Source organism: Cryptomeria japonica, chromosome 6 (assembly GCF_030272615.1).
Source record: "Cryptomeria japonica chromosome 6, Sugi_1.0, whole genome shotgun sequence".
NCBI classification, from domain to species: domain Eukaryota; kingdom Viridiplantae; phylum Streptophyta; class Pinopsida; order Cupressales; family Cupressaceae; genus Cryptomeria; species Cryptomeria japonica.
The window spans coordinates 277,278,220-277,296,458 of record NC_081410.1 but is presented as its reverse complement, the minus strand read 5'-3'; the positions used below and the strand labels follow the sequence as shown (position 1 = coordinate 277,296,458).

The 18,239-nt window shown below is 38.0% G+C and overlaps 1 protein-coding gene across 1 annotated transcript; it reads left to right on the top strand.

Annotated features, from left to right (window-relative positions):
* The first annotated feature begins 1,194 nt into the window (after window positions 1-1,194).
* LOC131876589 (uncharacterized) lies at window positions 1,195-17,938 on the top strand. The gene is made up of 4 exons (XM_059222026.1): window positions 1,195-1,515; window positions 1,687-1,931; window positions 17,192-17,282; window positions 17,378-17,938. The coding sequence occupies exons 1-4, from the start codon at window positions 1,195-1,197 to the stop codon at window positions 17,936-17,938; spliced, it is 1,218 nt and encodes a 405-aa protein (XP_059078009.1).
* The last annotated feature ends 301 nt before the right edge of the window (window positions 17,939-18,239 follow it).

The following is an 18,239-nucleotide window of genomic DNA, read 5'->3' as shown; positions in this document are numbered from 1 at the left end:
TGGGAGCAGATCCTGAGACTGACAGCAGAAGAGAGGGATTTCCTACATGCAATGGGTTTGTGGGATGCGATGACCATGTCAGCCATCCGATTCCATTCTGCTATTTTGATGGCATTGATGGAGAGGTGGGGTGCAGATACCTCGACATTCTCACTATCGGTAGGGGAGATGACAGTCACCCTAGAGGATGTATACCACATTATGTTCCTGCCCATTAGAGGAGAGACTGTTAGATATCGATCCGACAGCACCGAGGAGGATTACAGGAGACAGCAAGTATATGCTGTGGGGAGAGTGATACACAGCGAGACGAGGGGTCGCATTATGGTCAGCTGGCTCCAACACCCTACAGGGGAGGTTCCATTGGTGAGACAACTCATGATTGCGACCCTTGCAGTAGTTGTGTGCCCCAATGGGCGTGGCATACATATGCACTGAGGACTCATCTACACCATACGAGTCATGGAGAGACAGAGGAGAGTATACTCTCGGGATCAGAGCATGCTTGCACATCTCTATCACAAATTGGGAAAGTATGTGTTTGGACAGGGATGCAGCCTTATGACATGCACACTACTACAGGTGTAGATTTTTTAGCATATTACATGCACTAGACCTGGTGGAGCCCCCATAGAGCTAGTCCCAGAGCAGCCTAGTGTATATGCTTATCCTCTTACCCATGAGTGGCGATTCGGTGATTGCCTATATTGGAGGTTGAGCATGGATAGATTGACAGCAGGCAGGATCATATGGAGACCCTACCTCAGGATGTCCATGTGGGCAGGGCTACGCAGACAAATGTTCAGCATGTAGAGGAACCATCTACTAGAGGGAAGGTATAGCCACATAGTCGTTCTCTTCTACTTCGACCGAGTTCAGCGGTAGTTTGGGTTCGAGCAGTGTGTTCCAACTAAAGTGTATGTATACATCTGACACTCACGAGTGATGTTGAAGCTAGGAGCCATTCCTAGACCTATGAGTGATGAGATCGACATCACAGATTCAGATGGGTCAGATCAGGACATAGCGACAGATTATAAAGATGATTCAAGTGCGCACCGACGATACATCACATGGTGGAGGAGAACATACCCTAGACCTATTTTCCCAGTAGGCTTCCCTAGAGGGAATCTTGGACCATGGAGACAGTCATCTGATGCATTCGAGGAGGATTCAGATGATCAAAGTGACGACATGGAGGAGCAGGAGGCAGGCGGAGACAAAGACGATCCTGATACCGAAGAGGGAGATCGGGATGGAGATGATGAGGATGACGAGGACGACGAGGACGACGAGGACGAGGAAGAGGAAGAGGAAGAGGAGGATGAGGAAGAGGAGGAAGAGTTAGGTACAGTTCATCACTCCAGAGAGGATACCAGATCCCTAGACCCACCGAGTCTCCCACGGCGGGCAGAGAGGGATCCCATAAGGGCTCCTAATCCTCAACCCTATCGGCCCACACCGATTATACAAAGACAGTACGAGCGGGGAGAAACTAGCGGGTCTCAATCTCAGGCAGTCGATGTCCACGATCCTCACTAGCGAGAGGGAGACCCAAGTAAGGTGCCCTGTTGTTGATTAACTTATTATCTTACCTGTTTTAGATTTGATGATATAGATTGTTACTGATGAAAAATTTCTCTCTATCTTGCAGCTACCGTCTAGGAGTGGCGTTCTCTGATTCAGAATGCAGTGACAGACCTTATTGTGACTGCACGCATTCTGATTTCTACACAGATACCGCATAGATCCCAGAGGAGTGCAGGACGACACGAGGACCTTTTCTCCCCTATTCGGACGGAGGTGGAGGTCCTACGAGACAGATTACGACAGAGAGAGTGTGACCTAGCAACGATGCAGACAGAGGCAGCCACATGCCAACGGATCATGATGGAGAGAGATCGCAGGAGCTCCTCATGGAATCACTCGCGGTTTGTATCACGATACACCCCCATGGGGCCACCCGCACGCCTAGATCGAGAGGGGGAATCTAGCCACCATCCTCCTGCTACTAGTCCTAGGGATAGGAGATGATTTTGATGTATTGATGTATATATGATGACACTCATGATTATGTTATTTGTAATGCTTAAACAATGTACACATTGCTTAGATTAGAAGTAACATACTGAGTAATGAGCATGTATATCTGATTTAATTTCCATGTGATTGATTTCTCAATGCTCCATGATTAAATTAATACATGTGCAATTTAATTAAATAACTAAGTATTTAATCAAATGCTACTTTGATGATGTAAAAGAAGAATGTATTAAGCATGAGAACCATATGACTAATGTGACTAATTAAACACAACATGATATAATTCTACTTAACACATAAGAAATTGTATAATATGCTAACACATATGAAATATAAATCCATAACAATTTACATAAAAAGAATCCAAGACAAACAATACAGTAATGAAACATGCTTGTCAAGAATGAAGTAATGTAGACCAAACAATATAACATCATTTAATCTTATATACTTTAATGAAAACATTTTAACATATAACCCAATTTTGATGAAAAAAAGACATAGACAGAGAACAGAAATAAGACTAGAAAGAAAGCAAGAGAGAGACAAATAGAACTAAGCATAGTATCTACGAAGGTGCATAGCATTTATGGGTTCCTTGAGAGGCGTGCCTTCCACATCTGCTATCCTATAAGCACCTGATCCATAGACCTCCACAACGATGTATGGTCCAAGCCAATTAGGACTGAACTTTCCTTTCTCCTCAAGTAAGGCATTCACGTTGCGTTGATTCTCATAAAGGACTAAATCCCCTACCGAGAAGGAACGTTGAATAACATTATCATTGTAGCTTCATTGCAAAGTTTTATGATACTCTTGAATATGCTCGAGGGCATTTATACGTTGTTCATCAAGCATCTCAAGTTGTTGAATTCTTTGCTCTCTATAGGAGTCATCATCCACTATACCCTTAAGAGAAACTCTCAAAGAAGGAATTTCTAACTCCAAAGGCATAATGGCATCAATACCATAAACAAGATTATAAGAGGTACAACTCGTAGCAACACGTACACTCATGCAATAAGCCCACAGAGCATAGGTTAATTGAGTATGCCAATCCTTACCATGCTTGTTTACAATCTTTTGAAGAATTGTTCAATTATCCTATTAGAACACTCAGCTTGACCATTGGATTGAGGATAGTAAGGTGTAGAAATTTATGTTGAATATGATATTTCTCGAGAAACTTCTTCACATCCTTATTTTTGAATGACGTTCCATTATCTAAAACTAAGGTGAAACGTATCCCAAATCGAGAAATGATGTTTTCTAAAATAAATTGACAAATTACTTGAGCGGTAGTGGATCGAAGAGGAATGTCTTCCACCCACTTCGTAAAGTAATCAATGGTAGTTATGATGAAGGTATGTCCTTGAGAGGAAGGAGGAGATATTTTACCAACAAGATCCAAACCCCATGTAGAAAAGGGCCAAGATGCTAGTTGTGATCGAAGCTCTTGGGCAGGGGCATGGATTAAATTGCTATGTTGCTGACACTAATGACATCGTTTAACAAATGCAAAAGAATCTTTCTCCTTGGTTTGCCAATAATATCCCATTCCAAGCAATCTTTGAACCAAAGACCTACCCCCAAAATGCCTCCCACAAGCACCTAAATGCGCTTCTTTGGGAGCAATGGGGACCTTAGCCTTGTTTAAGCATTGAAGAAGAAGGCCATTATAACCCCTCCTATAGAGAATATTAGAAAGGATAATGTATCTAGCAGCCAATTTGAGAACCTTGGCCCTAGTATTCTTATTCACAGAGTTAGGAAAGGTACCATCACTCAAATATCTTACGACATGTGAGTACCATTCGTCAGAATCTATAAAGCAACAATATGCCACATCACTAGGGTTATCAGCAATAGCCAGGGAAGTAAGGTTGTGAATAGTGAATTGAAGATCTACCATCGGGTCCTCTAGAGACACAAGAGAGGCAACACATGTCATCGCATCAGCATGTCGATTATCTTTTTGAGGAACGGGCTCGATGGTGTAAGAATCGAATTTTTGTAACAAGGATAAAGCTATATCTTTATGTTGTGATAGTTTGTCTTGTTTAGCTTGATAAACTCATGTCACGTGTCTTATGATTAACTAAGAATCTCCATAAATATGTAGATTTTCCACACTCAATGCCAAGGCTGCTTTAATTCTAGATATAAGAGCTTCATATTCAGCAATGTTGTTGGTACATAAAAAATTGAGATGATAAGATAAAGGAATAGATTTCTTTTTAGGAGAAATTAAGACCACCCCTGCCCCCGATCCTATATGACACTTAGAGTCGTCAAAGTACAGTTCCCAAATCTCATCAACCTCAATGGAAAGAATGTATTCATCAGGAAAAGACTTTGGATTAGGTAGGGAGAAGGGTGAAGGAGCATCAACTAAATGATCAGTCAACGCTTGACCCTTTATTTCCTTTTGTGAGACAAACTTAAGGTCAAACTCGGTCAACATCATAACCCACTTAGCTAAGCTTCTGAAAAGATCGGTTTTGGAGAAAAAATGTTTAAGAGGACCAAATTTAACGATAACATGAATCCCAGCATTCAAAAGATAATGCCTTAACTTTTGGGTTGCAAAGACTAAAGCAAGGCACTATCTCTCTATTGCAGAATATCGGACTTTGTAATCGAGTAGAGTGTGGCTTATGTAATAAATCGGGCATTCTCTACCATCCTTATCACATTGTGCCAATAAGGTTGCAAGAGCTTGAGGGGAAGAAGAGGTGTACAAAAGAAAAGGCTTAGTAGGATCAGTAGGTTGAAGAATGGGAGGATTGGCCAAATAAGTTTTCAGGTCTTCAAATGCTTGACAATAATCCTCATTCCATTGGAAAGTGATATTCTTTTTAAGCGATTGTGTGAAAGGAAAGGTATGATCCTCAAGTTGAGAGACAAACCTATGAATAGCTTGGATCTTTCCTTGCAGACTTTTTAGTTGAAAAACATTCTTAGGAGGTGGCATGTTAACAATAGCATCTATCTTATTCGTGTCCACCTCAACGTCACGATGTGAAACTATGAATCCTAATAGTTTTCCACTATCCACATTAAAAACACATTTTCGGGGATTCAAACGCATGTTGTACTTACGAATTCTCTCAAAGATTTGATGAAGGATCTTACCATGATCTGTACAAAGGACGGATTTGGCTAAGATGTCATCAATGCAATCTTCTAAGGTCTTATGCATATTATCGTGGAAGATGAGAGTCATAGCACATTGATAGGTGTCACCTGCATTTTTTAATCCAAAAGGCATCACAATCCAACAAAACGTACCCCAAGCAGTTGTGAAAGCAGTTTTATATTGATCTTGGGGATCGATGAAGATTTGATTATATCCTAAGAAACCATCCATAAAGGATAGTAAAGCATGCCCCGCTACCGAATCCACTATCATGTCAATATTCGGGAGGGGAAAATCATCTTTTAAAGAGGCCTTGTTCAAATCACGAAAATCAATACAAATCCTTTTTAGCTTTAGCCATAGCCACAATGTTTGAAATCCATGGGGAATAATCGATAGGACGAATGAATCCAACATCCAACAATTTTTCAATCTCAACGTAAACAAGTAATGCCACTTTAGGGTGAATCTTTCGAATCTTTTGCTTCATAGGTTTAGCATCAGGAACTAAGGCAATGTTATGAGTAAAAATCTTAGGATCTACGCCAGGCATGTTAGAATATATCCAAGCAAAGATCTCAGGAAATTAATGTAACAACTCAGCATATTGCTTTTGATCTTCTTCCAAGACATTTCCCTATCTTGATGATCTTATCTTCAACACAAGGAACCATCTTGATATCAATGGTGTCATTTATTAGGAGATTATTTTGTTGAGGAGCATCTCTCAATTGAGGAAATTCTTTAACTATCTCATCGTTATTTCTTTCCTTCCCAGAGTAAGCTTTTGCATATATTCTGGATATTTTAGTGTGAGAGAAGCAGAAATGACATTAACACTAATAGATGGTCTCTTAGAGGCTTTAGTACGCTTGAAATGATCATAACCAAGCCCAAATGTCATATCACGAAAGTTGTTTTCCAAGGGAACTTTAATTCCCTTGTTCTTGAACACCACATCCATTTCCATTATATCCACACCTAGCTAGGATGTGAAAACCAGGACCATAAAGGTTAGTCATTTCCGAAGAAGGAGGATTTTCAAATAGTGAAGGATCAAAATCCTCTAGACCAGAAACTAAGGGAGATGAAATCTGAGAAGCTGCCACAAAGTTATTACTCAATGGCCAAGACAAAGTAGATTGCTTTTTATGTTCTTCTTCTTCTTTCTTCTTTTCAACCTGAGGTTCTCTAAGAGGGATTCTGTATTCCCCTACGAAAGTAGGATTGAAATCAAGGGATCCCCAATCATCTTCTGCAAGAATCTGTTCAGGGGAGAAACTATTCTCAATCTTAGAGTCAAGCTGAGAAGATTCTTCCTTAAGAACCTTAGGTCCACTTGAGGAAGTATCAGAGATTGATCCAGATATAGGAGACGGGTTTGATGAACTAGTCACACTAATCAGAGTAGAATTTTTAGAGGAATTGTCTAAGATAGTTGGGGAAGAATTGATTGAAGAGGATTTAGAACTTGATGTTTGTAAACAAGCCTGAAATCTCCTGTCTCCTAACAAGGTGTATGTTGTATTGTTGTGAATGAATTTGATTTGCCTATGCAATGTAGAGGGAACAGCTTGCATTCTATGAATCCAAGGTCTTTCTAGCAACAAGTTGTATGTCAACTCTCCCAACATGACATGGATAGGAGTAGGTAAAGTAACAGGACCTACCTTAACAAGCAAGGTGATGATACCTAGTGAAGATTTAGCAATGTTATCAAAGCCACAGATAGTGAGAGAATCAGGCTTGATAAGAGATGTATCAACATTGATCTTATGCAACAAGTTAATGCTACAAACAGACCAGAACCATTGTCGACTAATGTTCATCTTATAGCGCTATCATTTATGATAACCACAATCATTAAGGGATCATATTGTTGTTGAATTTCACTGGAAGGCAGCTCATCTTGTGTAAACACAATCTGAGCCTTAGGTGATGTAATAGAGTGAATCAAGGAAGCCATATTATTAGATGTCACTGCGGGTGGGACATTCAATGTTTTCAAGGCATCTTGTAGCATTCCATGATGAGTCAAGGAAGTTTGGAGAAAATCCCAAAGGGATATCTTGGCAGGAGTAGCTTTAAGTTGTTCGACAAGATCATATTCCTTACCAAGAGTTTGTGAAATACGAGGTGCTTGAGGAAGAATGAGTTGAGGATCAGGTAGAGGAGTCAAAACAACCGGGGGAGGGTTAGGTTGCCTATTGTTTCTTGTGTTATAGGTATGGGCAACTGCATTGTAACTCTCCTTAGTAAGTTGTTTAGCATAGCTATAAGGACTCTCAATGGGATTCCTTCCTTGAACAGTAATGATGGGTTTATTTGGAGTGCTAAAGGAATCATGACCATATCCACCATGAACCGTGAAAAGAGGTTGATTAGGAAGAGGTGAAGTTGGAGAAGCACAAGCACCTTGGACAACAAAAAGTGGTTTGCTATGTTCATTCACATTGATCATGTTGATTAATTTTTTAGATGCATTATTCTTGTTTGAAAGTTTAGGCAAATACATAAAGTCATCAAGGGCATCATCCAATAAAGCATGGTCATAGTGATTGAAAAGCTTATATTTAGACTCAAAAGGAGACATAACATCATAGAGGGAATCATGGGAATCAACTATGTTGCTAGATCTAGTGGAGGAGTTGATAGGAATATACCCATGACGGGGATCATTCAACTTATCTTTCTCATCACCACGAAATGGCATAGTAACAAGGTTGATTAACTTTTGACAAAATGAGGGTCTAGAAGGCTTAGGGTTCAAAAACTCATCTAGAGCTTCATCTAATTCATCCTTACTAAACTCATAATCAACAAAATTGCATACATCATCAAAAGCATGAACTTCTTGCAAATAGAAATCTGACATTTTGAAATGAAAATTGCATGAAACTTAAACGCACAATGCAAGGAAAATGAAAGAAGCCTATCTCTCTTTTTTTTCTTTTTTTTCTTTTTTTTTTTTGTTTTGAAAGCAAATGAAATAGACTAGATCTATATCTAACAATACAATGCAATTAAAATGAAATTGTGTTCACGTCGGGTTCACCAAAGATGTGTAGGGGAAAAAGTGAGATTGTATGGAAACCCTAATCCCACTCTCCTACACACTCATGGAATACGAAAGAGCCTAGGGAGGTAACGCACGTCGGTTACTTCTTATGAGAAAGAGAGATTTGTGGATTAACTCTTAGGTTTTCTATTCCTTTGTTGTGAATGAGAGAGAGGAATGATGCAAAATGCAATGTAACCTAGAAAGCAAATAAGCAAGCAAATCCTAATTTGAGAATTTAGATCAAAGAACAACTGATACACTGCTGAAAAGTACATATTAGAAGGCAAAATCACAAGTGCGCCTATGTCTGAAATCTAAGCAGAAATGTCTGGGACCAGGGTGCCACGCCACTGTCCTGATTCTGCAATTTTGGAGCTGCAGCTAATAGGAGGGATTCTGAGATTTGTAAGTTGCTGATCTGCCAAGTCCTGCTGATAGAGGGCAGGACCAGGACGCCACACCCCTATCCTTGATAGATTTTTGCACTTCTGAGGTTTTTGGGTGGTGTAGATGCCTGTTCCATACCTATAATTGCTTCCAGATTCATGTTTTTGCACCTGCAACTGAAAAGGGAAGGTTTGGGGTGGCTATATAGGGTTTTGTCTTAGTCAAAACCCCGTGTTGGTGATTTCCACCTCTACGAATAGCCGATAATGTACTGAAAATGTGTGTGCAAGAACCTTGTGTATATGCAAGATCCTAAGAATGAAAGTAAACAACCTAGAGAAACCCTAAAGAGTAAACCTGAATTGCTTATAATTGACAAAGTAAATACTCTAAATCCATAATGCACAGTGATCTAAAGCATGAATATGAATCAAAATGAAGCTTATGTAAAGATTTGAAAATAACATGAAACCATACCCAACCCCAAGGGAGAGGTACAAGCCAATCGTCAGTCGGTGATCTCCTATTGTTCTTCTACATCTTCAAAAGCCCCCAATTGACAAAATGATGCTTGAAGAGTGTTTGATGGATGAATGTTGAATGTTGTTGAAGACTTCAAAGATCTACTCTTTCGCTGCAAAGAAGGCTCTAATGCTCCAAAAACCTGGTCTTAAATTCTTAGAAGAAGACCCCTTCAAATGAAGAAAGAGAGCTCTTAAGTATGAAACCCTAGATCTTAATTTTATGTTTAGGCCGACCTAGGATTTGAATTTCCCGCTGATATATTGGGGTTAAGCATTATCATGTCATAGGATTGTGCTCCTGAAATTTCAGGACAAAATTTGCGAACCATGTGCATTCCCGCCATGGTCCAACCAACTGTTCACCAAATTTTCAAGGTCGTTAGATATGATGATATTAGAGCGCATCCCAAACTTACAGTCAATTTCGAGGTATTTTGATATGCAAAATCGGTCATAAACGGTTGAAATAAGACATAATTAGGGTTTATGATTAAATGATTCATTGGAGGAATAAAATGAAAAGAGGCATACTTAGGGTAAAGGGCCCAACTTTGTAATAAGAAATGATCCTAGATTTAATTTAATTAATTAATTAAATGCTTAAAGGGGAATGAGAAATTCAAGATGCAAAACACACTAAGGTGGGTGCTAACCTAAGTGTGAAAATTGTACCACCCTAGCAAGGGTATACAATTTATGACACTACAGATAGATATGCTAGGATATTTCTAACTCGAAAAAAATACAATAAAATAACCAAAACTGCATAGCATAAGATTACGTCCTTCAGATCTCATTTCTTGCATACCTTGCAAAATAACAATTAACAAACTTTAAAATTCACCAAATTTTAATAGACTGAAGTTTACAATCAACTTCAATCACCAATCTAGCATATCTAAAAATCAATAACAATTTTAAAGTTGAGATTCGACCTCTCCATCTTAGCTTCATTGTTTGTGGTCATGTGTGTGTGTCTAGAAAAGGCTAGCTCCATTACCACCTATCGTTTATGACCTTGAAAGTTGAACCCTCGCTAGGCTCACCTCTACAGATTCCTTTTTAAACCATACCTTTACAGGAGTCTAGTGATCGTTAGAGGCAGGGCTTGCACATTAGCATCTTTATATATGACTTAGAAATTTCAAAGCCCTCTGAAATTTTGATATCATCAAGAATAATTCTCATAGTATCTTAATTATTCATTGATTCAAGAAACTATATCTCGCAAGTGCTTGCATATGTATGTCTGGAACAACATTAGAATTATTATAAGTAAATTAAATTTACTATGCCAAACCCTGACTACAAAGGTCTAAAAGTCAACATTCAATTACCCTGTAGGTCTTGCCGAAGTCAAGTTATAATTTCGGTTATAAAAAAAACTACTAATACATTTCCAATTTTAATACAAATCATCTTGCACAAAATATAATGATTATTTATTATTTTAAAAACTTTATGTTTACATTTATCACTCTATGCAAGTGGCTAAAAAGTACAAATGTACTCAAATTACATTTACATATGCACAGTTATTGGTGCATTACATGACATAAAAACAATCAAATATTGACTTCATAGACACTCATGTGTACATTCTCCCAAACATCACTTCACAGCTTCATACATTAAATAGATCTGCATTTGCAACAACTGGTGTAAGGCTCCCCAATAACCAAGAATTTGCATAAAAATAATTTAAAAAATCAAATTTCATTCAAGCCAGCAAAGAAAACAAAAGGGAACAAAGCAATAAAGGATTGCATATTTAATATGAGATGACCGATTGTTTCCCACAAAAAATCAAATTTGAAAATCAGCTACCACAAATGAATGCATTCATATTCCACATTTGAATTATTTTATAAGACATAATTTCCCATGTCACTTTCATTACAATCCAATTCACTGCATATTCTTGAGCTCTACAAATTCCCTATGCACATTCCTTATTCAATGGTGCTCATTCAAGTTGGTACACACAAAATAACTAAATTCCCTCTGCAGTCAATGTTTGATTTTATAAATCTTTCAATTTTAATTATAATGTTTTCAGTAAACTAGCATTACTCTCATATATTTCTTTCAATATCTTAGAATTGTACTTCATTCCAAGTTTTCCTATCAATATAGTTAGTGTAAATAATATTAACTGGCATATTGGATGTCAAATGATGGTTTATACTCCTTCATAGCTGCATTATGCTTTGTATATTGATGATTTCTTTGTATGTGGTTTACGGTTTCATTTCAATGCTCTCTTACAGTGTATTGTGGCTATATGGTTATTGTCCACACACACACACACACACATGTGTGTGTGTATATATAGACACACACATGTGTGTGTGTATATATAGACACACACAATAGCATTTTATTTTGTTCAAAGGTTTTCAATCATCTATTTGTACTCATTGGTACTTGTACAAATTGATTTATTTCAATGCTCTCTTGAAGTTTAATAATGTTGAAATCCTCACAGAGAATGGCAAAAAAAATTGATCATCTATTTGTTTTCTTTGAAACCCCTTCATTATTTATCATTTCATTTTATGGGTGCACTATTAAATGGTGTCTCTCTGTTTATAATGTCAAAATCATTACAAAAAGTGCAAAAAAATTGATTATTGTCCATAATTATTCGAAACCCCTTCATTATTTATCATTTCATTAATATGTATGTCTAATAGTATTATTTATAGTGAGTATATACTTGCTATATAGTTATATGTGTGTGTGTGTGCGCGCACACGCGTGTTTTTGTGTGTGTAAAACATATTCCTAATATTATAAAGTTTAAAATGGGTGGTCAAAAAATATGTTGAATACCCATAACAGCCTTCCCACGTACATGTTATGGGCCCACTTGGCACGAATTACCGCCAACTACATTGCCCTAAAAAACTTTAAGAAATGAAGAATTTTTGGGGGCATTTTGCATTGTTTTCTCTGCAAAAAAAAACCTTGTTCTCCTGATGCCTGATAATATTAGTTATAGTGAGTATATACTCACTGTAAGTAATATTATCAAGCATACATATTATACTGATTTCAGACAACTTAATAATATTATCAGGCATACATATTATACTGTTGTCAAAGAACTTTAATCTTTTCTACTTATTACTTCCAACAAATTTCATATGACAAATACAGCAACATCATTTAGTAGTTAATCATATGAGAAATGAATCTGCATCTAATAGAATATCAGCAATATCCAATTTTTAATCACATCACAGTTACATCTTTCACTCATGCATATCGTGCTTGTTGGTGTAAATAATTATTCATCTTGGATATTATTACACCTTACTTAAGTTTACTTAAGAAATGCATTTCATAGTAGTTTGGGTATGAGACACTTGGGTGTTTGTACCAACATTGGGATAGTGTGTGTAGGAGAATTTCCAACTTTTATGGTGTTATCTTGTTGTTACACTCCACATTCAGTGGGTGATCCACCTCATGTGGAATATTATATTATTTCTCCTACCTACCCACACCTATTTCCTACCTACCCTTGTTTCTTATTGAGCCACATGTCATGCTTGTGTGCTCACATATCCATATAGCCTTGCCTATATAAGCAGGCTCATCTACATTGTTTGTACGAGCAATCAATCAACATCTTGTAATGATCCAGTTGATCATATTTTGCATCTTGATAGAATACAGTTTATTCCTATCATCTATTTTGTCTCTCTTATTTGTGTTTTCCATTGCCTTTTGATCTTGGCAAAATCTTACATAGTATCAGAGCCATTAGAGTGCCATTGGTTTGCCAATTGAGAGAAAATTGGGGTTTGCATTTTGGAGCTTTCTATTGCAGGTTATTATTGGAGCTTGTTGGGTCAGATCTGAGGTCACCATTGGATTGAGGAGGTTCGAGCAATTAAGAATCGCCTTTTATTTTGTCCAAATCCGACATCTGAGGCCAAATCTAGAGCCATTTGAAGGTGGAGGGTGGTGACTTGTCCCGGCACCGATTTGCAATTTTGGAGTATTTTTGGCCAAATCTGCCATCGCCATTGCGCTCAGAAGGCCCAAAACCCCCAAAATCGACTGTCAATTCATCAAAATCGGCTTTTGTCACCCCGAGTTGAAAAAATCTCCCCTCCCAGCCCGTCGTACGGACCTGCAGGTACAAGTCTGAAATTTTTATTTTATTTTATTTTATTTTTTCGTTTCTTTATTTTTCGAAAAATTAAAAAATTAACTTTAAGGGGGGCGTTTTTATTGTTTTCGTTTTTTTTTAAATCCGAAAAAAAATAAAAAATTGGGAGAAGGGGGGGTCTGTACGGGTCCGCAAGCCACCTGCGGCCACCTCCGCAAGGTACCTACGGGTACCGCAGAGTACTGCGGCCCACAAGCTCTACGATAACCGCAGGCCACCTACGGTGGTCCCTGCAGGGATGTGTTTAATTTTGTTTTTTTAAGTTATTTAATTTTTTTAATAAATCAAAAAAAAAAATCTTTTTTCTTATTTTTTTAAAATAAGTTTTTTTAATAGTTAAAAAAAAAATTCTTTTTTTTTTCTTACTCAGTTTAATAAGTTTTTTTTCATAACAAAAAAATAAAGTTTTTTTTCTCTTTAATAAATTTTTATTAAAGTTTTTTTTCATTTCTTTTTTTTTGCATGGGCTTTAATGGATTGTTTTTTTTAGATTTTTAAAATCTTTTAAAAACACAAACATTATTTAATAAGTCAAATTGGGAACACTTTTTTTTCTTGTCACTTCACACCTGTCTTGCAGTGCTTCCAACCGGCAGTCAAGGGGGGGGGAGGTTGATTTGCTCCTTTATATCTCTTGGCCACATCCCAATCGGAGACATCGTTTTTCTGCAGTATTCTACAGGGCTTCTTAGTGGCATCATCTTCATGTTTCCAGATTTGCACTATCATGTTGTATGCTCTTGCATGAGCAATGCTGTGCTCGCACTATCATAAAGTGCCACACCTCTTTGTATCTTGTCATTGTTGACATATTTGATGTAATCCTCTTGTACACATAGATTAGGAATATCTTGTGAGACTTGGTGCATGGCTCTAGTTGAGACTTAGATTGTACACATTTGTACATGGCTCCCGTGAGACTTGGATTGTACCAATATTTTTGTTATTTCTGAGTATCCAGATGATGCTTACAGCAGGTTGTCTCCATGTTTGATCTTCATTTTGTTGCAGCAAGTGATTCATCGTCATTGACATGGTACCTAGTTTTGTCACACTTTGACATTTTTGGTGCAGCATAGGCTCTCTTTCTTCCTTATGGGGAGGTATTTTGGTCATCATCATTGGACCATCTTTGCAGGAGATTCGACATTGAGGGGGGGGCTTCATGGTCTCTTCTTCTCTCTTATGGGGGGACACAGTTTTCTTCTTCTCATTCATCATTGAGAGCATTGTGTGCTTTCATCATCTCTCTTTTGGGGGTGGGTTTTTCTCTCTTTCCTCTCTTTATGGGAGATTGCATTTACATTTGTACATGGGTACCTAGCATGGCCTAGTAGCGGGGACCCATCTTGCATTGCTTAGTTGCATTGTAGACTTTAGTGCATTCCCTGAAGTTGCACTTAAGGGGGAGTGTTGGTGTAAATAATTATTCATCTTGGATATTATTACACCTTACTTAAGTTTACTTAGGAAATGCATTTCATAGTAGTTTAGGTATGAGACACTTGGGTGTTTGTGCCAACATTGGGATAGTGTGTGTAGGAGAATTTCCACCTTTTATGGTGTGATCGTGTTGTTACACTCCACATTCAGTAGGTGATCCACCTCATGTGGAATATTATATTATTTCTCCTACCTACCCACACATATTTCCTATCTACCTTTGTTTCTTATTGAGCCACATGTCATGCTTGTGTGCTCACATATCCATATAACCTTGCCTATATAAGCAGGCTCATCTACATTGTTTGTACGGGCAATCAATCAACATCTTGTAATGATCCAGTTGATCATATTTTGCATCTTAATAGAATACAGTTTATTCCTATCATCTATTTTGTCTCTCTTATTTGTGCTTTCCATTGCCTCTTGATCTTGGCAAAATCTCACAGTGCTTTTATTTTTTATCCTTGTGATATATATATATATAGAAACACACACAATAGCATTTTATTTTGAACAATAATGATGGATGTTTCAAGTACCTGCAGAAATATGAACAATAATCAATTTTTTTTTACAACTTTCACTCCTACATCTCGTGCTTTTATTTTATGTCCTTGTGATATATGTATCTCTATATATATATATACATGTATATGTACATATATACATTATATACATATACATGTATCTGTATATATATAGAAACACACACACAATAGCATTTTATTTTGTTCAAAGATGATAAATGATGGATGCTTCAAATTTTGTGGCTATATGGATATTGTCTAATAGAATATCAGCAATATCCAGCTTTTAATCACATCATGTAGTTACATCTTTCACTATTGTAACTTGTGCTTCTATTTTATATCCTTGTGATATAAAGTTTCAAGTTTTGCGCCTATATGGTTATTGTCCATATATATATATATATATATATATATATATATATATATAGGGTAGCATTTTATTTTATTCTAAGATGTTCAATGATGGATTTGTACTCATTGGTACCTGCAGAAATTGATTTGTTTTTTCATCAGTTATTTCAATGGCATTGCGGGTTTCATTTCAATGATTTGTCTCTCTGTTTACCGTATGGTTGCAGGTTAGGTGAACAACATGGCACGAGGTAGAAAGGGAAACAGATTCGTTAGACGTCAAACAGTTAGAGTCACTCATGGGGTGCACTTCACCGACGAAGATAGTATGGCCCAAAATGAAGACATAGTAACTCTTGATTTGCCCAATGCAGCGAACAATGCAACTAATTTGGAACCTACTGTTGTAGATGAGCCTTCCAATGCAGGTTGCAATCCTATTCCTGAAAAACTAAATGTGTTGCCCTCAAAGGTGCCAAAAAAAATGGAGCATATCTGACAGGAAAGCAGCAATAGCATGTATAGAAGACAAGCATATGTATGTTAGAGCCGCATCAATCAAGTATGGTATCCCCATTACCTTTGTGAATGCATGGCTAATGCGAGTTACAAGAACGACTGTGAGGGGTCCATGCACCATTTTATCATGAGAGGAGGAGGTTGAAGTTGTCCAATGGTGCAAGGACATGGCTAAAATTGGCCACGGTCTGCAAATTAGTCAACTACAATCAACCGTTCCCCAAATTAGTGGGAATAGGCCCAATCCATTCAGAAATGGGATGTCAGGGAGGTCATGGTAGGCAGGTTTTAGAAGGAGGCACCCATATTTGATAATGAGAACAACAGGAGTGGATTTCAATAGAACCATTATGCTTCGACCTTGTATTGTTGCCTCATTCTATGACAACTTGGGGAAGATGTACAACTTGAATCACTATGGATCCAGTCGAATTTGGAACTATGATGAGACTGGTGTGCAAGCTGGGAGGAATTGTGGAATGAGATTGATAGCCAAATTGGGGCAGAGGTCTGTATCGCACCTTATTTCAAAAAGTAGAGACTGGATTATTGTTTTGGCATGTGTTAGTGCATGTGGGTTTAGTATTTATGGTTTTTACTTGTTCAAATCCAAGAGGCATATCTGAAACTACATTGCAAACTGTGAGCCAGGAGCATGCATGGCAGTCCAAGAACATGCATGGATGACAAAGGAGTTATTCCTCAATTGGTTGGAACATTTTGCACATTCAATCCCTGGTGGGGTTTCACCCTCTAATAGGGCCCTTTTGATCTTTGACATTCATGACAACCATGTGCCATTCAATACAATTGTAGAAGCAAGGCGGATAGGTATAGACTTGGTAGCCCTGCCTGCTCATACAAGCCACAAACTGCAACCACTTGATATCTATGTATTTTCTCTATGCAAAAATTATTTCAAATAGCAGAGGACTATATGGATGTCGAAGAGAGCAAGGCCTTTACCCAAGCATTAACACCTGCTAATATAATGAGTGGCTTCCATAGGACTGGAATTTGGCCACTTAATCGAACTGCATTGCAGAATGATATGAGGCCAAGTGAGGCATTTGATGTTGAAGGGGATATACACAAACTGGTGGAACAGAACATGTTGCCACTACAATGGAAGAAGAACCAGAGCACATTGCAACGAAGGCTTGCTTGCAGTTGTATGGTTATAATGAGAAATAGATTGAAGAATTTGTGGAACAGTATAGTGGAACACAAGCAACGGTTGATGGTATAAGTTTTCCACCACAAACCAGCGAACCAAGTCTGCCCCCACAAACCAATCAGCCAAATGAGGGTGTGAAAACATCAGCAAACATGTCTTTGCCAACACAAGTTGTCATACCAGAGTGGATTCAAGAAGCAGCCAACTCTGATGATGTAACCCTTTCCATGCCAACTCCGCCAGAAATTGATCCAACAGATGTGATCCATTACTTCACCAATGCAACCAACTGGGAGCAGCAAGATGGTGTTGATTGTGAAGAAGAAATTCACATAAGTGAAGAACCTAACTTTGTGCCATGCACCCAAGATGATGGGCAACAAGTATCGAGGAAAATCACCGGATTTTTTAGACTTCCAGTGCAGAGAATGAATCATTATGCACGGGGAGGTAGGAGAGGGGTGCTACATCTTAGTAGGCAGACACATATTTTGGCATCTAATGAGTGCATTCAAAAGGAACAAGATAAAGAGACAGAAAGGAAAAGAGATGAGGAATTGGCAGAACGAAAAAAATAACAGATGAAGCAAAGGAAGGCAGAACGTGAAGCAGATGCACTAGAAAGGGAGGCTATTAGGGCAGCAAAAGCAGCAAGAAAATTCCAGGAATCCCAAGAACGGTTCATTCGAAGACAAGAGAAGGTAAAGAAAGATGAGGAAGCGAAGCTTGAGAAGGCAAGGAAGGTAGCTGAAAAGAAAGCTAAACAAGAAAAGAAAAGAAAAAATGTGGCCACAACTGCAGACCCTCTACCCCCCAACACCCAATTCTGATTGATATGATGAACCTCTTGTCCCTAGTCTTAGCAGCTATTAGTAATAT